Source organism: Polyodon spathula, chromosome 11 (genome assembly GCF_017654505.1).
Source record: "Polyodon spathula isolate WHYD16114869_AA chromosome 11, ASM1765450v1, whole genome shotgun sequence".
In the NCBI taxonomy this organism is placed as follows: Eukaryota; Metazoa; Chordata; class Actinopteri; order Acipenseriformes; family Polyodontidae; genus Polyodon; species Polyodon spathula.
Window position 1 is genome coordinate 23,459,499 of NC_054544.1, and position 23,467 is coordinate 23,482,965.

At 37.2% G+C, this 23,467-nt stretch overlaps 1 protein-coding gene across 4 annotated transcripts in view; it reads right to left on the reverse strand.

Annotated features, from left to right (window-relative positions):
• Positions 1-1,190: 1,190 nt before the first annotated feature.
• LOC121323533 (glycophorin-C-like) overlaps positions 1,191-23,467 on the reverse strand; it is a 50,309-nt gene continuing 28,032 nt past the window's right edge. The window contains exons 3-5 of one of the 4 annotated variants that reach the window (XR_005951147.1): positions 5,394-5,438; positions 3,355-3,413; positions 2,729-2,814 (exon numbers count right to left, since the gene is read on the reverse strand). Coding sequence is in view for 1 of the 4 variants with exons in the window: in XM_041264641.1 (XP_041120575.1) it covers positions 2,618-2,814; positions 5,394-5,438 (242 nt within the window). In the remaining 3 variants the exon portion in view is untranslated. Of the gene's footprint in view, positions 2,815-3,354; positions 3,414-4,128; positions 4,678-5,393; positions 5,439-6,797; positions 6,919-23,467 lie in introns of those variants that run through there. The other 3 variants (XR_005951146.1, XR_005951145.1, XM_041264641.1) reach the window with 3 other exon arrangements.

The window sequence follows — 23,467 nt, forward strand, 5'->3', positions numbered from 1 at the left end:
TGCTAAATGGCAGGGGCCGTATGAGGTGATTCGGGCTATAGGTAAAGTAAATTATGAAATTAGACAGCTCGATCGCCGAAATGAACGTGAAATTTATCATGTCAATTTGTTAAAGCCCTGGCAGGCATGGGAGGTCTTATTTATAGCCCCAGGCAATATGGAGGATGATTTAGGTCCCTGTCCAGAGACCCCGAGCACAAGATCGATTTCTATGGGGGAACAGTTGGTTCCAGATCAGCAGAGGGAGCTGCGTAAGCTTATTGAGGAGTTCAGCAATGTTTTTTCTGATGTGCCCGGCAGGACAAACTTAGTTGAGTATGACATTATCTCTCCACCAGGTGTCACAGTACGAGAGAGACCGTACCGGATCCTGGAAAGTCGCCGAAGTGGCGTTCGCAAAGAGGTATGAGATATGCTCGAGCTTGGGGTGATTGAACCTTCCAGGAGCGAGTGGTGCAGTCCGATCGTCACAGTGGCTAAGAAAGACGGCACCAACCGCTTCTGTGCAGTGGTGATCCGGATTGTGCTGACCCTGGTCGACAGCTCCGGATAGGTGAGTTAACTGTCTGGTGGTGCAAAACGCAGACAATTACAAAACAGACAAAACCCAAAACATAATACACAATACACTTTTTCTCTTTCTGCACGAGAGCTCCTCTCTCGGTCCTTCTCTCTGCTGAGCTTTTACCCAAACGAAGGAAAAGATCAGCGTTACCCTGGCCCCTATATGTAATCCCGCATGATATCTAGGTAAACGGTTGCAGCTGCCTCTCGTTTACCTTTCAGATCAATACAGTGTTACAACAGAGTTGTGCTTCTTTCCAGGCTGACCCACTTCCCTGACCCGGAAACGAACTGTCAGGCCAGCCCTTCCAGATACTTCTCCTCTCGTTCTTTAGCGCCCTCACAGGTCGGGAGGAAGATTCATCACCAGGACTCATCTTTCCGTCACAGGAATGTAAACACAATTTAAAGGCCAACAAGGTCTGGTTGCCAATGAAGCAGAGTGCTTTGAAGGAAAAATGCGATAGAATGTCGTAAACAGCCACCCAGAAATCAGTTTAGTATTAAACTGAACAATACTGAGGGACACTGCAGCTGTTAGGACAGGAAGTATCTCTGATAAGTTACTTTCATAGGGACTGGAAAACAAAACATGTTTAATAGACACACAGAACATAAACCTTGTTTCTTAACAGTGTTTATTTGTTTTAACAACACGCCAAAAGGTTGTTTGAAATGTCTTTTCTCTGCCTTTAAAAGACAACAAGCCCTGATACTTTAGGTGGTATGTTACAGCTATACTGCTTAAATTTGTAATTACCAAAGTTTTACAGATAACCTTATCTTTAATTTGACTAACATTCCCACAAGTTCCTTATTGATTTGCTGCTGATGTTTTTGTAAGTATTCCCTGGTAAACTGTGGTAGCATTGCAAACCATGACAGTTTCTTGGACACTCGTACTATATCGTGCATTGCAGTGTTCTGAAACCCCCTTGTCTGACAATGAAAATATAAGTTGAACAATTGACTGTCGTGCCATATGCTAAACTTGGTGTAGCACGGTTGAAACATGATCTCTCTCATGGGGTCATATTATCTGTAACACAGGAAATGAATACCTAAAGCAATTAGGGACTCGTAGTAATGTTGTTATATTAAATAATTGGTTAATACAAACCTTGAAATCACATTAAAATACAAAATTATTTTCTTAAATATTAACAAGAACCTAGACTTTTCTCAGCTACAAGCACATGAAAAAACCCATATATATATTTGACACTTCTATAAAAACTGTTTAAACAATAGATTTGGGTGCATTTGGCTTATTTCTATCTTTTAAACCCTTAATAAACTTATAACAGACAATAATTATGTTTTGACCATAAAACACTTGCATATTGAACTCAATGATGGCTGTGTGTCCATTTTGAAAATTCCAGCAAATGTTTGTGAGCCTGAGAGACTAATTTAGCATAAACATGAATGATGAATGTTTTTTTTTGGTTTGTTTGTTTTTTTACTGAATATGCAACTGGTATATAAAACCTTAGCACAGGTCAATCAATCAAGGGATTTTAGCGTTTTTAGAAATGGCCAGCTTTTTCTTTAACCAACATTTCCAGCATCAGTTAGCTATGTCACCACGGTAAACCACTGGTTCTAACATAATATCATGCTCTAAAATTGAAATTGGCTTGAAAATGGCTTGGCAGGTGTCGTATACCAAGAACAGTGGCAATGGTTAACCACATGAGGGTCAAATTAGGGTAGACCATGTTAATAATAAAAACAAAGAAAATAATACAAAAAACAACAGGCGGTTACAAAAATTGATATTAACACAGCCAGCACATCTACCGTCTCGGAAGACGGCAATTGCTGGAATTCTCAAGGATTCTCAAGGATTCTGACAAGAGAGATGTAATCTTTGGGAATTGTAGAATGCTGAATAACGCTGGGGTATCTTTCATTCCAGCTCATTAATTCTAAACAACAGCTTGTCTAACCACCCTTGAAGGGGAGGTGATATGAAAGCATGTTTTTATCCATGTGTTTTGTTATACAGTTCCAGAAACACAGAATTGGAAGAGAAAGTTTGTGATTCTTCTCAAATGAAGTATTCTTTCTTGCTCTCGTCCACAGCCTCTTGAAGGGAGGGATCACACTTCAGGGCTGCATCTGCATTCTCTGCAAATTCGGTGCCTTTGGCCTCGTTGGTGTGGTAGGTGCCCTTGTGTTGGTACAGGTATCGCATAATCACCACCAGCAGACAAATCAGGACCAACACAACAGCAGTGATGACACCTGAAAGAAACACAAAGAGTAGCCTCTAAATTTATACTGCAGATCTATGAGGTTTTGTTAGGGTTTTATAATGTTGTCATGTGAGCAATGCTTCAGATACAATGGGTTTGATTCTAAAAGTTATTTTAGTCCAGATCTCCATTAGGACTCTATTTGATCCAGACAAAATGTTCACTGCTACATTTCTCTTTAAATTTGTTCCGGCAAAGTTAAATTTTTAACCCCTGAATTCAAAGAGGTTATCAACACTATTCTTTGAGAATGAATCAAGTGTACTATGTCTCAAAAATATGAAAAGAACGTGCAAAGCAAGTGTTTCCATGTGGACATGATTGGAATTGTCTACTGGAAAGTATAAGAAATGAGCAAACAGAAATTCAGAAGCACAGATGTTTGATTTGCTGCCTTTATGTTGTCAGTGTAAATGTATTTGTTTGATGTCACAGGATTGCTGTCCCCCAGAAACCCCTTGTAAATGAGATGGTGCATTTTAAAGATCTCGTGCCATACTGTTTGCATGCCTTACTTTCAGGTACTCACTGACAAGCTTTGCAGCCACTGGTGTGTTTTGACCCTTTAGACAGACTTATGGGAAGGACCTTGGAAGTGAAAAAGTAACAGAATGGCAGGCATTAGGACATGCAAACTGAGAACTCGTATGGTGGATGCATAATTTATTTTAATTTTTGGATTTTCTCTCAGAAAGCAATTGTGTGAATACAAATTTGGAGTTAAATGCTTTTAGAATATGGCCCTATGGAACTTATTTCCAAAGCTTTTAAGTCTGTCTTTGCTTAACTGCTTTTTTTTTTAGTTTGCAAGGTATATTTGTATTTGTACCAGTTTAATTTGTAATAATAAAATACCTTATCTGAATTCAAGTCGTGTAGAACCCACCTTGATTGAAATAATAAGACTAGACAATGTTTCCAAGGAACAGTTTTATTAGAAATAAAACTAAATAAAAGAAAAATTAAAGGTGCAACAACTAAAGTAAAATAATACATAAAGGAAGAATTAACTAAAATAAACAGTAAAGGAAAATTAGCTATGGGAGATTCCCTTAAAGGTTACCTGCATTCCTGACAGCTATTTAAGATGAAGGCTAGTCTTAACAGGAGTATCGTTAGTAACACAAATAGTTACTTTCATCAATATTTGATAATCAAAGCATCGTTAAATCAGTCTAATACAGTATATGTAGTTTTGGTTCAGAAGGCAATTCTCACTCTTGCGAGATAAAAACGCTCTTTGCATCCAGACAACCTATCGAGAATTATCTATTATCAAGACAGCTAAATTTGGATTCTAGCCTTAAACGCAGAATGATAATTGCCTTGTAAAACCAACATCAATTTATATAAATCACATACAAACAGTTACTATAGTGTTTGTTAACTTCAAAGCATGTATTAAAAGCAACAATACTTTTCTTACATGCTACCTAAAACAAAATGTTAATTTTACTTTAAGGTCTGCTTATTCTCAAGTTCATAAGAGGATTAAAACGCTACTCATTGACTACTTAACGGACGTTTGCTGCCTCCTCTAGCTGATCCATGTCTTCAACAATACAGGCGCTCGAAGGCTCTCCTGCTGGCAAGGACAGGTCCAGGTTCTGGAGTCTCCCTTCCTCGCGTTTTGTCTCTACTTCAGGGTACAAAAGAAATGTCTTTGCAAAGAACAAGGGTGCCTTAATCCACTTGGAGTGCTTTCCATTGGTTGTTCTTGTTCTGATGCGGCCCCTTGTTCTCAATTGGTCCGCTGTTTCGCCCCCTGTTGGCTGGATTTATGAGACGGGCTGTTTTCTGTCCTAGTTGTCAAAGCACCCAAAACTGTTTGGCTTGTACCCTCTGCAAGATACTGACAATCACCAAGTGACTCATTTAGCTGATGGTGGAGATAAGCTACTTGTCCAGTATTTAGTTTACAACTCTTTTAAAAGCATTCTTTTTCAGTGAGGGAGTTTGTGACCAGAAACCAAGTAGACACAGAGAATGGCTTAGGACCCCCCTTTGTATATTTCAGTTAAAAGGAAATAATTTGAAAATACATTATTTAAAAATGTATTTAAAGATATTTTTTTTTTAAATATAGTGTGTCTTATTATTTTAACCCAGATTTTCTCCCCAATTTGGAATGTCCAATCATTTTCCCCCTCACAGCAGCAATTCCCCACACAGCTCAGGAGAACTGAAGTTTTAGTAGGCGTCCTCCGACCCCATGACCGAGCCAGCTTCCTCTTTTACACCCAGGAACTTGAGAGTTAATATCAGCAAGCTACTGACCTCTGCAGGACATAGGCTAGCCCTGCAGGTGTCTGCTTTTGAACTCACTGGGCGCATGGCTAGAGAGGGTTCACTGTAGCATGATTTGGGATGCTCCCTTCGGAATCCCTAGCAAAGACTGGGAACTTTGCATAGCCAGGACATGAACCTGCCCTGTATGAGTCAACCTGCACACCACACTGCCGTGCTTTAACCAGGTGAGCCATTTTGGGACCTCTACTTAAAAATAGCTTTAGTAATGTTTGTGTGCATTAAACTTGCAATAGTCTAGAACAGGTTTTTGTCATTTACCTCCAATGATTGCTGCATCTGTTCCATCTTCATTCTCTCCAGCACCTGCAAGAGAAGAGAACACAAACACAGTTGGTAAGACATCGCCAAGGTCTTTAATGAGACAAGCTGGAGTGCTTTTTCTTTTCTTGCTGCTAATTGGGAAACAGAACCACTTTAAAAGCACTTGTCTGCTCAGTTGGCAAGGCTGAAATGTGGTAAGAGTTTCCATTACAAATACTGTTCAATTTGGGTTTTTAAAGTCACAAATAAAATAGTAATACTCTTTTGCCAGGTTGGTATGTTAGCTCCTTTGGGAAATTACAGTTGCTGGAGGCAACAAAAGTAGGTAACATAAGCCTGATCAAACTCTTGATGTTATTAGCCCAATAATCCAGACAGATTGTTTTGTTTTGATGAGGCAGTCGTCTTTGAACAACAAGGGGAATAAAAAAAAAAAAAAACTTCAATTAGAAACAGCCTGCATTGAACCTGTAAAAAGAATGCAATGTGACAGACTTCTGTACTTTTATAGTATACGACAATTTGCTTATAGCCCTGAAAAAACCTTTCCCTACTACACTAAATTATTAATCATATAATATTTGCTTTGGGAGAAAAGCCACATTTAAAACAGGAGCTGGCACACATTAGGTAACTAAAAACATATAGGCACATTTCCTGTGAGGAAGAAAAATAACTGTATTGGATCTTACTGGCACAGAGACTAAAGAGCTTTCTGCTGTGCTAATTGTTAGGTTTTGCTCAAAACAGTAGACAAACACTATTTTTTAATATTGCGCAACAATGGGAGAGAGTTCATTAAAATTAATTGAAAAAAACATGAAATGAATAACTAAGACAGGACAGTTTCTTTTTTTTAGTCCATCACTGTTGCTATTCATTAAATAAATATTAAATAATTCAGCACAGATAATCCGCTATGAATTAATGATTTATTGATTGCAATTGCAGATGATTTAATGGACTGTGATGGGCGCTCAAGCCAAATGACTGATGGGCACTCAGGGCCTAAGTGAATAATAAATTTGGCCGGAGGCCTCGTCTGTTGGTATGCGACAGCTACCTGCGTGAGGCCAACTGGAAAACCATAAACAGTTACATGCATCGCAGTGCCGCAGATGGGAAGTGGCTACGGGCCACCTCCCCCAAAAGACGAGGACGCCAAACCATGAATGGAAAAATAATAATAATAAATGTTTAATGCACAGTGGAGCGCTGCCACCTACCCCCCCCCCCGGAAATATTGAAAAATTAATGAAAAATTAGCAGCTGAGACACGGCCCGTACCCCAGAGCATGATGGTGCTTTGGGAAAGAACCCAGCCTCTCCAGCCTGACCATGCACCCCGCATAACTAAAATGAACCACTCAGCACTCAGGTAAGGAAAAACTCCCTACTTACATGTTTTTCATTTTTGATGTAGGGGGAAACCTCAAGGAATCCATAGCTGATGGTAGGATTTCCTCCAGGCTTTAAATGGTCGACTCCCTTTTCGGCCCAGCGCATGACTGGGAGGCCGAAACTAAAGAAGTGACAGGGAGAATAACACACAGAACCTTTATGCACTTGCTGAAGACGTGTTGGTTAGGGGCGGAGTCTCCTTGTAGACAATTCTGTCTAACAAAATAATTACATACATCTTACTAATTTTGCACTTTCATTACCTACATACGGTACTGTAGGTTTTGAATTAAACACGTGTTATAACAAACATGTATTTCCATTTTTTTAACTATCTTCACTGGCTTTTTTTTTTTTTTTTTTTTTTTACAGAAAATCGTTATGCTGTACTTGCACTTCCTGGGTCATTTGACCTCAGCAAGGTCTTCTGGGTCATGGCATGTTACTGGCTGAAATAATGTCAGTCAACAATGAGAACAGCTTATTGGTTATTGACTGGTAAGCAACATTATCTAAAAGCACTGCCTTCAAACCAAGATAAATTTAACCAGGTGTAGTACCAGGTGTCACGTTTAAAAAAAAACAAAAAAAAAACACGCTTACAGTAAAATGTGTTTCTTTCACAACTGGACATTTGAGGCATATCAAATAAGTGGAAGTGCACAACAGGTAAGATTTATGGAATAATTTTGTTTGCTACAATTACCTTAAATGTCTTTTTGAAGGATTTACCATTTTAGAATGTAAATATGAACTATATCAATTGCAATGCTATGTAATCAGTTGCCCTCTAAAACAGTGGTATGCTATGCTACAATTCAGTCAGCATCAGGCTAGGACATTTTGGGGGTTCAGTTTTTCAAAATCTAACCTTTCAGTGCTTGTTGTAAAGAAATAAGAAAAGGATAGTTTTGTCCAGTTAGAGCTTCAGTTTAATAATGTGTAAAGTAGATAGGCTTTATATTTATTTGTATTATTTGTTAATGTAGTTATCACGTTTACAAAAGTCTTATTAAATATTGAGGTGCTCATGAGTGGACCAAACTACAGTGCACTCCGTTTGTAAGAATTTCGTCCGTCCCGGATGATTTGATTCTTATAAGTGGTTGATTCTTAGAAGTGGACAGATATGATTACAATTAGCAAAAGCGTGCCTCAGCACATCAGCAGTTTAAATACAGTAAACAAATGTCAACGGTGCTCAATCACTGAGGACAATACATCAAAACAAATCCTTGTGGGTAAGCAACTTGTTATAAGATCATGATTGTGTTTACTCAATGCTGACGAATCCTATTTTACTACAATATACTTGAGAAGCGATCGTCTCATGAGGATGCCTAGTTTAACTGCCGTGCAGTGCTACGTGTAATGGCCTGAATTAAAATGACATTACAGTACGATATTTTACTGTCAGGACTACCACTGCATTTAGGCATCTGTGGCTTTGCATTTTTCAGTGATGCAAATCTCAGTTTTATACTGTAAATTTACAGTATAATCGTAAATCTCGAAAAACTACTCACTTCTAAATCTGTTGTAGTCATTTTTGTATTACTTTAGTATAAATACATGTTAATTTGGATTCATATGTTGTTCTTTTCTGACTTTATGTGAACGAAAAGACACAAATTCGCCCGTTTTCTCATTGGAAATTATGATATTTTGAAATTTACCTGTCCTGGTCACAAAAGCAAAGTTTGTGGGGAATAATAGCCATTTTCTATACTTTTGAGGCATAAGCAATTAGGAAATAACACTACTACCAAGGAACAAAAAAAAAAAGAAAAAAAAAATGTGTTACACGGTGTTATTATTATTTTTTTTGTGATTTGTGGTGCTGGAGAGTAAGGCATTTATTTCTCATTTTACCCCAAACAACCCTATTCTTAATGTCTGTGTAACAGGAGCGTTTGCAAGGAAGCCCATTTGTATTACAAAGTCATAGTGGCAAGTAAATTACAAGGGTCTCGTAGATATAGTTGTTGCCACATGCAATGCAACACATTGCCCCAACTCCCACTCTGGCCCACAGAGGGCACCATGCATCTTGTTCATACACACAGGGCCTCATTTACGAAAGAGCACTACATGTAGCTGTAACGTGCACCGTACATCTAAATTTACTTCCCCATTTACTAATAAAGAACGCATTAATTTATGCACATACTATTTGGATCAGCTACATGGCATAGTGTGCACACTACATGTATTGTTAGTTATAATTTTATGTACGTGATAATGTTCAAAATGTACCCAGACAGGTAGGAAATTAATGGACCTAAGTGCAGACGTACAGTTTTGTAGTGTGCGTTTTTTTTTTTTTTTTTTAATAAAGGCACCTTAGTAAACGGTCTTAAAGATCGATCAATCATCTGTTCACACGCCGTTACTAAGCAACTACTATACTGTGTGCTGAGAAACTGACACCCTGACAACACCAGACGGGATCACAGAGGAAAAATTCTGTCAGCTGTGTCACCTTGCTGATCACGAACCTCCGTGTGTTTATTTTATTGTTCATTGCATGTGTTTTAATGAACAGTAAAATGGTGGCTGGTGTGTGGAGTTGGGGGTTACAGCCTTTGAGTGATTAAATAACTGAATTACTAGCTACAATAATGAATGTACTCATGTACACACACAGTCTTCACTAAAGTCCCAATTTAAAGACAGTGCATTTCCCTGTAGCCCTAGGGATGAAATTGATAGCTAGGTGGCTACATTTGTTTTTAAAATTAGCAGTGGAAGAAAACCACTTCAGCAAGTACAGTAGAATCTGTCAGAACTGGCGGACACTGAATCTACTAGGTTGGATACTAATGAGCATAAACAATAGAAAAGAAAAACAAGGGAAATGCAGATCTTTAAGAAAGCTTTGTATAAATGGACTGAATATGTGAAGAATCGCCTTCCAGTCTGTCAGAACCGCCAGTGACTGTTTTTTACTTTTTAAACGCTGCAATAATAGTTCTGATTGTGAAGCATCCACACTACAATTTGAAAGAACAGTGATTTATTTGCACTATGCGGGACCTTATTTTTCCTATTGCTGCTTGAGCCCTATCAGTGATTAAAGCCTGGTTTACAAACAATTAAATATTGCTCACTTCAAGGCGCACACTATGATTGTCGCCCTTTAGCAAATATGGTGTGACTGTACATCAACAATGCCCACTATTTTGCAGGATAAAAAAATACAAAAATAAAATTGCAATAGAAAATACAGAAATCATCAACGTGCACACATTGCAATTATGGTGCACCATAATGTTTAGTGCAATCTATATTCAAACTACTTGTTTAAGGAATCGATTCCCAAATCCACATGTAAACCTGGTTCAATGAGTTTGAAGTGCATAGGATCAGAAGGATAGTTTAACATGTAAACACAACACATTTGACTCAAAACAACAAATTCCTTGTGCATAAAAACGTAGTAAATTAGGAAGAATGGAAAATAGTGTTCTGTTCTATCCACCATTGCTGTCTCAAATTACTTTACAACCACCATCTCTACACTTGAGATTTGTAAACAACTGAAAAGTAGTAATTTTAGGTTGTGATAAACAGACAACACTACTGGGAGTCCAAGGAAGGGCAAGACTATTAAAATCAAGGCCAGTAAACAGATTATAACATCATGTTTTAAAATTAAAATATGTATCCGTTTTGCGAAAACATACTTTCTAAGATGCATATTTGAGTCCTATATGTGGAAAATGTATGAATTATTTAGTTAGCTAGAAGCACTTCAAAACGGGGTGGCTTTCAGAAACCAACTAGATCAGCAGGCTACCAGTCTTTCTGTTTATATTTAATCAGCACAATAAGGGCTGTGTGCCTGAGAGCAGAACATGTGCTCTGCTGTGATCCCGGAACTGCAGCAGCACTAATCATACACAGGTCAGGACAGCACTGTTACTTTCCCTGAAGGAGACAAGCCAGCCTCATTTTACACAGTTCTAACAATACGGAGACACTACCTGAGCTACTGACATTTCGAAGGCAGAAGTCTGTACAGTTGATATAAGAAGACTTCTCACATGTCTTATGTTCTAATGTTTTGGCTGTTGCTGTATCCTACTACTCTTTATGAAAATGGCTTGGCTATTATATCACACACTGTAGGTATCAAAAGTGTACCTTGTTTGTGGAACTGTTAAATGCTTCCTTCCCCATCCCAAATATACGTTTACCACAGTAAATCTGCAAGGTAAATTTTCACTTGTTCCATGCTTTTTCCATGGTTATACAATACATTTACTATAGTTTACACATTTTTTTCATTTGCCATACCTCTCTGGGCTTTACAATGCTTATCTGTGTTTTCCCTAAGCCTTATTGCACTTTGCTATGCTTTTACTATGGGGAACTTTTATAAAGGAATAGTAGACTAGTCAAACAAACTTTTATTCTTAAACTGACCACTTCCTGTTAACACAGGAAGCGAGTGTATTAAGAATAAAAGTGAGCACAATTTTTTTCTTTTGGTGCTACCTCATAATACGATCAGCTGAGTATGTATATAAAATAAACTGGCTCTCTGTATCACAAAGATATCTTTGTCAGATAAGAAGTAGAAACCGAGGTAATGAAAGTTCCTCTTATAGATCAGTTTAGCCAAAAGCATGATTATTTTAAATTCAGCTGCTTCAAGTAAAAAGCGTCATCAAAAAAAAAAAAAAGTTTCAAAATACTCTATATGACAAAGGCCATCAAAATTGCAATGGCAAGTTTCTTTTTTTGTAGTCTTAAAGTATATAATCAGTTTGGGTTTTCAATATTTTTTGTTTTTGTTTGATTTATTGTAAAGTGCTTTGATGGATTCCATCATACCATTATTTTATTATTTTTATAGTTTTATTGTTAAGTGCCTAGGGATCACTTGTGATGAAAGGTGCTATATGAGTGTATATTATTGTTATTAATATTATTATTATTATTATTATTATTATTATTATTATTACATATCCAATATATTGTTGAAAGTTAGTCTAAATAGCTAGGTTTTTCATTAGAAGTAAATGTTATATTAAAATTAATAAGTTGTATTCTACACAGTATACACAACAGTTTTAATACTGACACAATCTGTCAATTCCTATACATTTCATACTTTATACCGTCACACTGTATCGGTGTTGCCTGTCGTGTGTAGTGTATGGCAGCCTTTACTCTGTAAAACAATATCTCTGATGTTATGATTGTTTGGTAAAGCATTTAAATTGCACTCTAAACAGTAGGTGTGTGGCATACATTTTTTATTCCATTGAAAGCTACTCTGGTACAAGTCCTATGCACTCAGGATAAAAAGTAGAATACAATATTGGAGTGCTTAGCCAAAGTCAATTTTCAGTGTATTTCCCCAGAAACATGTATTATTAAACAGTGTAGCATTCCAGAGTCAAATAAATGTGGAGGAAAAAAAAAAATACACTACTTATTTATGGTTAATACACTTACAATCTAACTTTTTTTTTTGTAGTTGAGAACTACATACAATACCTGTCTCAAGCTGGTTTTCCAGTTAGTTTATAGAAAATGGGAACTAGATTCATTTTTAAAATTTTTATTTTTCAGTTTCAGTGGCACCTGGTTTGTGGTATTTGAAAAACAAACAAAGAAAATTGTACTGAATGAATTGCCTGCTGTCTCCAAGTTTATTTATATAACAAGGATATCAGTAACACACATCCCTTACCACGGCTGTAATTTTAAAATGAGACCTATCGCTATGATGAAAAAGTTGATGACCATGATATAAGTAAATAATAGTATATAATAATGGCAATGTAATAATTGTTTAATTACAAATTGAAAAGTTCCCCAGATATGTAACATTCAGACTGATAGACAAACAGACAGACACTTCCATTTATCCCCAGAATCTCATATCTCAATAAATTTATGCTAAATAATGTTAATACCAAGTTTCATAACTATTGAATTAGCAGTTCTTGAGATGAATGTAAAAATGTAAGTGTGACATACAGATTGATGAACAAAGACCTCCATATATCCCCAGAATCTCATATTCTCAATAAATTATAATGAAAAAAGGTTAATATCAGTTTTCAAGACAATTGTATGAGGAGTTCTCTAGATGCATGGAAAAAGATGTGTGACATGCAATTGTCCTCTATATCCACTTGTAGCAGGGCGGTAGGAAAACCCTGCTGTTTATTTGTATTGTTTGTTTATTTTTAGAACGGGGTCTCCTCCTCCGCCCCGGTGTTGTTATTTAGTATTTGTTTGTTATATATTTGTGTTTATAGATGACGGCGAACCGCCGTGTGTTTTGTTTGTTTATTATTTTGTATGACAGCGCAGCCGTGCATTTTTGTTTTATTATTTTAAAATTGTATTTGTAGATAAATGACGGCGAACCGCCATGCGTTTTGCTTTGCAGCGTCGATGGGAAGCCCATCCACGTTAATAATTAAAACCCGTGCAGAAGGTGACCATCTCACGAATTAATTAAATGATTAATTTATTGCTAACCGGGAGATGGTCACCTGTATAAAAAGCCTGCAGCTCTCCCTGTTCGAGGTGTGGGTGTTCAGAAGCGGAGAGGCGGAGAGGCGGAGAGGCCGTGAGGCCGTGAGGCGTGAGGCAGAGAAAATAGAAGGATCAGTGAAGGCAGCTGCTCAGCCTGACCTTAACGTTTATTTTTGTGTTCGAGATTTGTTTTATTTCAAACCTTTTATTTTGCTCTGTGAGCAAGTGTTTATTTTTGTTCAAATATTTTGTTTATTTTTGTTCTTTAATAAAACGGCTCACGCGCCACTGCACCGTACCTCTGTTTTGGTTGTGCTTTCTTCTGGTCCGAGTAACCGCAACGCCGTTTCCTGTCACACCACTTTTCAGGAGATTTGATCCCCTCTGGGAGATAATGAAATTAATGTGGTAGTAAAGGAAGCTGAGGCATCTAAACTTTAATCCTGGTAAATTAATAACTTCTGCCAGACTAACTTTAGGATATCATCCAGAAAACGTTGTTCTGTTCTGGAACTTGGTGTCACACATGTTGCTCCACGAGTCTGTCCCTCTTCCCTGTTTCCACTCATGTGTGACAGTGTTCCTGGAAATGCTTAATACAATTGATGGCAAGGGCTAGACATCTCAAGCGTTTTGATGACATAATGGAGTTGTTTTGTTTCTCACTGTTAACTTTACACTCTGAAAAGGTCAAAAGTGTAGCATGTCTTTTCTCAAACAAAACTGCCCTAATTACTGCTATACCAGTACTCTATATTTTGAACCATCTCTAAATGTGTATATATCCTCAGTTAAAAATTAACGATCTAATAAAAACAAAAACAAAAATGAATCCAATTGAAAATAAGGGCTTCTTATTTTTCTGGAAACCTTTAAATATTTACCACACTTGGTAATTGACTGTGTGCCCATCATAGAAAATAATTATTTGATTGTCTACAGCTCTTTTCTGTAGCACTGTACTTAAAACTTGACTTGTTCTTGAGATGAGATTTGATGTCCTCCATGGATAAACAATAGCAACATACCCCGTCCTTGGTTTCAGAACTTCCCTTTTTTTTAGGCATGTCAAATGACCTGGTACTAGGAGTTTGAATGCTCAGGTACCTTATAAATCTGCTCTGAACTCATCACACGTATCATAATATGAATAAGTCACTGCCCACAGTCTATAGGTTTACTACATAAAGAGAATACTGTAGGATCTGAGGATGCAATCACTGGTCTCAGGTCCTGCACATTCCTCATTTCTCCCTCATTTCAAACACAAAACTACATGCACAAGATGCCATCTTCATTTTCTTGAATGAGGCTTTAGCTGGTCGAGTAAATACATATTAATATGTGGATGGCTACATACAGTAATAAATGCACTAATAAATCAGGATATTATTTCAAATGGCCTTATCAGGGTTTTCCCCTCTAGCCTAAGATGCAGCTCTGAGAATTTAATATAACAATGGGCCTCTGATGTTGTCTCAAGAAACCCTTGTTTGCCGGGCTGTATTGTTCCTAGCTGCCCTTATACAAGTTTACTATGGTATTTTTGCACTTTTACCAAGCTTTTTCCACAGTAATACCATGCATTAACTATAATTTAATTAATACATTTTATCATACCTCACTGTTGTTAACAGTGCTTACCTATGCTTTAGCATGCTTTCAATATGCTTTATTACGCTTTGCTATGCTTTTAATATGGTAAACTTTTATAAGGATGCTTTGGCACGGTACACTGTTTATTATCAAGTGGACTGTTACAAGACATGCGTTTCTGACAAAATTTATTACACCCGGCTCAAACTATTTGGAAGGCCACAGTGTGATTTACTTTTCTTTTGAAAAACTGTTGGTAATAAAAAGTTTGAATGGATAAGACCCTGTTGATACTGTGGTGGTGTGTTATTCTGTAGTTGCAAGGTATGCAGTTACCATAATAAAAACTTATTTTAGGGGGTAAAATGAGGAATACATTTTTGTATTAAATAAATGGATAATATTTGGGGTACCAATGCACTTGTGGATACCAGCAGGGCTTGCTATTGTCTGTTTAGCTCTGTTAAGCCTGTTTTCTACATTTGTTTAATTTTGGTTAGATTTTTTTTATGCTTTGTATTTTGTTTTGTTGTTGTGTCCAAGATAACACTGGAAACGTGACCCTGGTCTCAGTGTGATTATTTCCTAGTAAATCTGTAAGTTATAAATAAATATTGTTTTTGATACAACTTGCATATTTGTTACATGATATTTCAGTTCAGGACACAGCATTTGTAATAAATAGTATTTATTTGATGATTATGGTGTATGGTTCAAGATAACACATTTGGCCTCAAACCCATTTGGATGTAATTGAAAAAAAGCTGGTGATTGGGGACAAAAAGAGGTGTAAATGACAGGTTAATTTATTTTTTGACTGAAAGGTGTCATGTTGGGGGCAGTCCTTCCTCCTGAACTGAAGTTAAAAATGATAGTGTAGAAGGGAACACAAAAAATTATTCATCCATCCCAATATGAATAGTGTATTTAAAATGTGCTACGCCCTTTGTTTATTCCAAGTTACAGGATTCTAAAGCACAGTGGTACAGTAAGTTTACACTTTTGACAAGTGAGATTGTGATAAACTATAATTTATGGAAATGCAAAGAAAGTACTGCCAAGATGGGAGAACAGCATTTGCATGTAAACAGAGCAACTACCAATGTGAACACCTGCTTCCTGTCATTGTTGCCTCTTGAGGGCTTGCTGATTGAACTTCCTTACACTAATGAGCTTAACAGAGTACACATCCTACAGCTTTGCACTAACAATTATTAGGTGTCAAAAAAGCTACTGTAAATACCTCTTGGTTCAAATACTTTTAAAAAATATTTTCAAGTTGCAGTTAAACTCTGGAGGTCTCTTTTGAATGTGAAACAGCATACTTTATTGGCCACATCAGATCAATTCCTCTTTCGGATGGCGGTGGCTTCCTTCTCCCCTGGAGATGCGTGATTAGCAGCCAAAACTATAAGCGCTGACCTCACCTTGCCCCAAACAAGCAACCACCACTCAGGCACCGAATTAGAAAGTTTAGCTTGAGTTTAATTATACAGTGAATGGTGGGCTATGTTTCACCTGAATAACAATTAAAAAAAATATATGATCTTAAATGTACTTCATGATCGTCAGTCTATAAGCTACAGCAGGGGTGTTTAACTTTTTATGTCTGGCAGGCCTGCTCCGATACCCTGGCACTTGGGTATAACAGTTATAATAATACAAAGGCGAACCCAGAACCTCAAAATTATCGTATTTAACAAAAATTATAATACATATTTATATTCCCCTAATTAGCACACATATTGATTATTTCACTCACTGTAACCTCTTAGAACACGTTTAAACATTCATCCAGCGAGTTCCTTCGCATGAGGAACACAAATTGTCATGTTGCTGTGATTGCTGTCAATCGGCAATCACGTGGGTGAGATGGCAATGTGTCAGCTGGTTTGAGTTATAACACCAGTGATACCAGAAAAAGGGTTTTAGTTCTGATTTGTAAGTTCTGTAGTGACAAGTGTCATCACGTCTTTATCCGTGAAGAGAAAGGTGGACCAAGAGTGACATGTGTTTCAAGAGAATTGGGGAATTTTATATTTCTTTATGGACATGAATGGAAAGCAAGCGTGCTTAATTTGTAAGCAGCATGTTGCTGCTATGAAAGAATGCAACATTAAAAGACACTATGAAGCAAACCATGGTAAGAAATATGATAAATATACAGTAAAGTTAATTGAAGATAAATACTCTGAATTGGCATAGTCAACAATCAACGTTTACTAATGCTTATAACATAAGTGATGCTGTTGTAAGGCGACCTGTATGATTCCCCACAAAATAGTTTCTTCAAAACCATTTCCTGATGAAGAGTTTTTGAAGAAATGCTGTAAAACCAACTGAAATAGTGTGTTCTGAGAAGCAACAAGCTTTCTCTGTCATGAATAGCAACAAATCTAAATTAACTTACACACAACTTAACTCGATACTCAACATATCCTCAGCCCAGTAATTTACTCCAGATGCTGATGCGTTGGTTCAAGCAAAGGTCCCAGGTATCTGGAAGCAGCAGTAGCAGTCACTAATATTCTTTGTCTTTATATTTTAGTGAGTGTTAAATAAAAACAAGTTCATCCGTATCTATGTCTTGTGATTTTTCTGCTAACTTTTTTTTACCTTAATCCCTTAGAATAAAAAATTATATTCAGTGACATTCCATGGGCCAGGTGACATCGTTACGGTGGCCGTATTTGTTTGACATGCTACAGCATACATTAACTTGTCCAAAAAAAGTGTATTAAAAATGGCAAATCTGTCAAACTGATAATGAAAAGTAAAAACTTAGGCAGCCAACTGTGAGGAACCTCAATATATTATTATTATTATTATTATTATTATTATTATTATTATTATTATTCATTAGTTTAAAAAAGATTAGAACATTAAAGCGTTGTGAGTAGGGTGCCTTATATCAAATGTGATCATTTTTAACTAATCTAGATATGCACACTTGTATTTTCCGGGGAATACAAAATCAGATTTTGGAGTCAAAACTGGCAAAAGGTACTGAACATGAAGCTGTCACCTACCAGAAAAACTGCCAAAAAGTATATAAAAAAGCAGGCATACCTGTGCTTCCTTACACAGGTGAAAAATAACCTTGTTGAAATGTATTTCAGGTCAGTACACATCCTCAGTAAATTTCACTATCTTAAACAAGAAGAGTTAGTGAAATACCACTTTTACCTTTCCCTTATACTGTATCTAATGCAATCATATTCTTCATTCAATATAAGCCCCACAGTGAGTTGTGCACAATGCGTGGGTTTGGAAATGGAGCTAATGAAACACAAAGCTTCAACCAGTAACTTCACTTACTCAGTGCTTCCTCTGTAATAGCCCTTAAATAATAAACCAATGAAAATACAGCCTTGTAACTTATTTATCACAGAGTTGGAGGCTGCAGTGGGGTTTGGGATCTTGAACCGCATATCACACTGGGGAAACACACGATTTATCAGGTCATATTAACTCAGCTACTGGAGAACATGTTATTCAAGTTAATCCAGCATGGCCATTTCGGGTCGTAGCCCTAAAGTTGTGGTTACCAGCACGGGCGATAAACCTTGACATGTTTTGATCAAGCTACCCCCTTTAAACATGCAAAGGTATCCATTTACAGTAGTATACTTCTGTAAAGTACATACATATACTGTACTCATCATTTCTATTTTTTTAATTCTGTGTAAGTGCAGTAGTTAGAAACATAACACTGTCACTTTAGCATCACTTGAGCCTTGGAGTTACCCAACCTCACACTCGGTCTCACACGAGCTGGCTGTGTGTTAGTTTGGAGAGTGTCAGATGGCACTGTAGCCATTCGTATTTAAATATGGAGCGTCACTTGTGCCGAAACTATCTAGCCATTAGTTTATCAATTAATTTGTCAATTTGTTTGTCAATACATGAATTTGTCAATTTGTTTGTCATTTCGTGAATTGGTGAATTTGTCCAAAAATTCATCCACAGATTTGTCAAGTCATACACTAATTCATAAACTGTATTTGTTAATGCATCTAATAATTTATTAATATTATCTAAATTAATTTGTCAATTCATTAATACGAAAGGTTGTACAGACCAGCAAATTTCCAATCAACCAGACAAACTTCCCAACAACCAGACAAACTTCCAACTGTCAATCTCACACTGTGCCGAAAACACTGCAACCTTTCCAGCCAATGGGAGCATACACTACTATTTTAATCAATGAAAATCCAGCCTCACTCAAACTACTTCAGCCAATAATATTTAGAAGGGTGTTTCAAAAGATATTCTATTTAACAAGATACTCGACTCTGCTGATTTTCAATGGAGACTTCCATCTCACAGCGTGCAAAGCATTGTGGTATATAGAGTTAGGCAAAAAGACTCTATGGAGAGTTAATGCAGACGTAAGAAATGTTGCTGGTTTTCGCCATCATAAAAAAAAAAAAAATACCTGTAGTTTGTGTACTGTACTGTATTGCTGTGTCTTGATAATATTTTATGTTGTAATGTTATGTATTTCTAAAGTAACAGGTGTTATTCAGCACAGTGCGAGATTGACAGTTTGACGTTTTTCTGGTTGTTGGAAAGTTTGTCTGGTTGATTGGAAATTTGCAGGTCCATACAGCCTTTCATATTAATGAATTCACAAATGAATGAATGAATTATTAGTTGAATTAACAAATATGTTTATGAATTACTGTATGAATTGACAAATTTATGGACGGAATGCTGGACAAATTGACCAATTCACGAATTCACAAACAAATTGACAAATTCATGAATTGACAAATGAATTGACAAAGAAATTGACAAAGTAACAGCTGGATAGTTTTGGCACAAATGGTGCTCTATATGTAAACGCTTCCTAGCACACACTCTGGCTGCTCCAGTTCTGCAGTGTGTTTAAATATGGCAGTTGTCACTCTAGATGAGGTTGGGTGCATGTGGGATGGTAAATGATCCTAAATTCCCCCTCCAGTTGTTGCCCTAACACATTATAATATTATTTTAGAATTATATTTTACAACCAATAACATATTTCTAAATTAATACTATAAAACAGTATTTATTGTGCTCTTACTGTCAGCCCTCATATTAGATCCCTTGTTTGCTGCTGCTATGTTTAATCTTGAAAAGCAAATAGCCGCTGATAAACTCCAACAAATACCCATGCGCTGAACACTTTATTCTTGGTAAAGTAAGTTGTGTAATGGCTGCATTCTAAGATGGACGTAATGAAATTGAAGTTCTGGGCATGTAAACACCAAATAATATCTAAAAGTCTCTATTATGTTCAAATAAAGAAACTCAAGATGTTGAACTGCCACAAGCTAGGAGTCGTCTTAGTTTCATGGGTGTCATGGGTCATAGTTTCACGGAGAAAGCGAACCTGTAAACAGAGGAACAGGGAAATGCAGGGATTCACAGGCAGACCGCAATATTAATAGTGATCTTTTAAAAAATCTGTGAATTAGAAACTAACATTGAGCAGCTGACAATGTGACAGTCAGATGGTACTACTTGACCAGTGGCCAGGTTCTCTGCTGGACACTAGACCCGCCCATGCACAAATACACAGAAAAAACTATAAATATAACACAAGCCAGTGGCGATCAGATTTCTACTGTCTTAGTTGTTAATAGTGGTTAGAGTCATCACATCACCTCGTTGGTTTTAATGTTATTAATTTTGTTACTAACTTAGAACTATGTACATTCTCAAATGTAAACCAAAACAAATCAAAAGCCAGCCCTATAGAGTGAATATAAACAAACAGAAAAGAATATAATCGTCCATCATTAATTCATCATAAAAGGGTTTGGTTTCTTCATCTTCCTGTTGTGTTTTCCAGATCATATCTTCATCAGGGCAGATCAGCTGAAAAGTGTCTTCCTCATCTTCTTCATTAACACCACCTTGGTGTAATCCTAGTAGACTTGGCATTACAGGTGAAATTTCTATCCTTGACAGTGCATCTGAAACTTCTTGTAGGTGTCATTTCCTGTACTTAATAGTAAAAACAAATTCCTGTAATCAGAGTGCCCATCTGGTTAACTTGGAGTTCGACTTTGGATGATAAAACACCCACAGTAACACAGCATGGTCTGTGACGACCAAAAAATATCCTAGATAAGGTCTCCATTTCTCTAGTGCCCAAATCAAAGCAAGGCATTCCTTTTCCATTGCACTGTAGCTATGCTCAGCTTTATTAAGTGTTCTGCTGGCATAAGCTAGAACTACTTCTCTTCTATCAGTGGCTTCCTGCACATGTAGGGGTACAACTACACTGCCTGCATCAGTATATATTGTGAAAGGGAAAAATCAGGATGTCCAAGGACAGCTGGTGTTACTAAACAGTCTTTTAAATCATTGAATGCCTTGTTACAGATTTCTGTACATTTCCATTTTACCTTCTTTTTCTTGAGAGCATATAATGGCTCAGCTATCATGAAAAAGTGAGGTATGTACATGTGATACCAACCAAGTCCTAAGAAGCATTGTAGTTTCAGGTTAGTTGGTACAGGAAACTCTTCATCCACTGTGGTCTTCTCAGGATCTACAATAAGGCATTGGCTTGATATTTTATGTCCTAAATACCTGGCAAAAACTGCACTTTTTTAAAATTCAAGGTAAGACCAGCTGTTTGTAATGTTTGTAAGATACTTTCAGAAAAAATATCATCAATGTAAATATAGAATTTTTTTCCCTTTAGCTCTGCTAAAGTTGTTTCCATCAATCTTTGAAATGTTGATGGGACATTTTTATGCCCAAAGGCATAACTCTAAATTGGTACAGTCCTTTTTTCTTTTTTTTACAGACTTGATCCATTTCAATTTGCTAGTATCTGGAATTTAAGTCTAAAGTTGTGATCAATTTTGCTCCTTGCAAAGATTCTTGAAATTCCGCAACAGTTGGACTTGGGTAAGCATCTGTGACAGTTTTTGCATTTAACTGTCTGTAATCAACACAGAAGCGCTTAGTTCCATTTTTTTTTTTTTTTTGGAACAATCACAACAGGTGCGGACCAAAGTAACTGTGAAGGTTCAATGGCACCATCTGATAGCATCTCCTGCATTTTTTTTCTTAGATGTAAGCCTGCTTGTTAGGTGATGCTCTTATAAGGCCTTGACTTTGCAGGTGTTTCCATACCTGTATTAATTTCATGCTTTACTAATGAGATGCTCCCCAGAGCATTACTACAAACATCAGGAAACAATTTAAGAACATCTACTAACTGCTTTCTGTGTTCAACAGGTACGATTATATCTTGCCAGTCTCTCTCTCCCATGACTCTCAGCTTCATCATAGATGGGACACTCACTCTCCTGTAAACATGAAGGTGGCATGCATAGAGACAGAGGGTTTGAGAAAGGTTGTGGACACAGAGTGGTATTTCCTGGTTGGATGGGGAACCCTTGACTCCGTCCAGCACTCTTCACATAATACATTTGCTTTTCCACATCCACCTGTATTCCTGTCATAGCAAGGAAGTCTAAACCCAACACAACAACAAAAGTTAATTTGGGTATTATGACTGTGGGTAGTAGCCACTTCTCACCATGCAATTCATACAGTGGCTCTCAGTATTCATACCCCTTGGACTTTTCCATATTTTATTGTGTTACAACATGGAATCAGAATGGATTAAATTAGGAGTTTTTGCCACTGATCAACACAAAAAGTCTATAATGTCAAAGTGAAAAATAAAATCTGCAAATCGTTCTAAATTAATTACAAATACAAAACAGAAAATAATTGATTGCATAAGTAATCAATCACCCCTTGAGTCAATGTTTGGTAGAGGCAGCTTTGGCAGCAATTACAGCCATGAGTCTATTTGGATAATTCTCTACCAGCTTTGCACACCTGGACACTGAAATTTTTGCCCATTCTTCTTTGCAAAATTGCTCAAGCTCTGTCAAGTTGGATGGGGACCTTTGGTGAACAGCAATTTTCAACTCTTTCCACATATTATCGATTGGATTGAGGTCCAGGCTTTGACTGGGTCACTCCAGGACATTGACCTTTTTGTTTTTAAGCAACTCCAGTGTGGCTTTGGCTGTGTGTTTGGGGTCATTGTCCTGCTGGAAGATGAATCTTCTCCCAAGTCCCAGGTCTCTTGCAGACTTTAACAGGTTTTCGTCCAGGATGATGGTACAGTGTTAGGCTTGCACCAAACATACGCTTAGCGTTCAGGCCAAAAAGCTCAATTTTGGTCTCATCAGACCATAGAATCTTCTTCCACTTGGTCTTAGAGTCTCCCACATGCCTTCTGGCAAACTCTAGCCGAGATTTGATGTGAGTTTTTTTCAACAATGACTTGCTTTTTGCCCCCCTCTCCCATAAAGACCAGTTTTGTGAAGCACCTGGGCTATTGTTGCCGTATGCACAATGTCTCCCACCTCAGCCGTGGAATACTGTAACTCCTTTAGAGTTGCCATAGGCCTCTTGGTGGCCTCCCTGACTAGTGCCCTTCTCGCCTGGATACTCAGTTTTTGAGGATGGCCTGTTCTAGACAGATTCACAGCCATATTCTCTCCATTTCTTAATAATGGACTCTACTGTGCTCTGGTGGATATTTA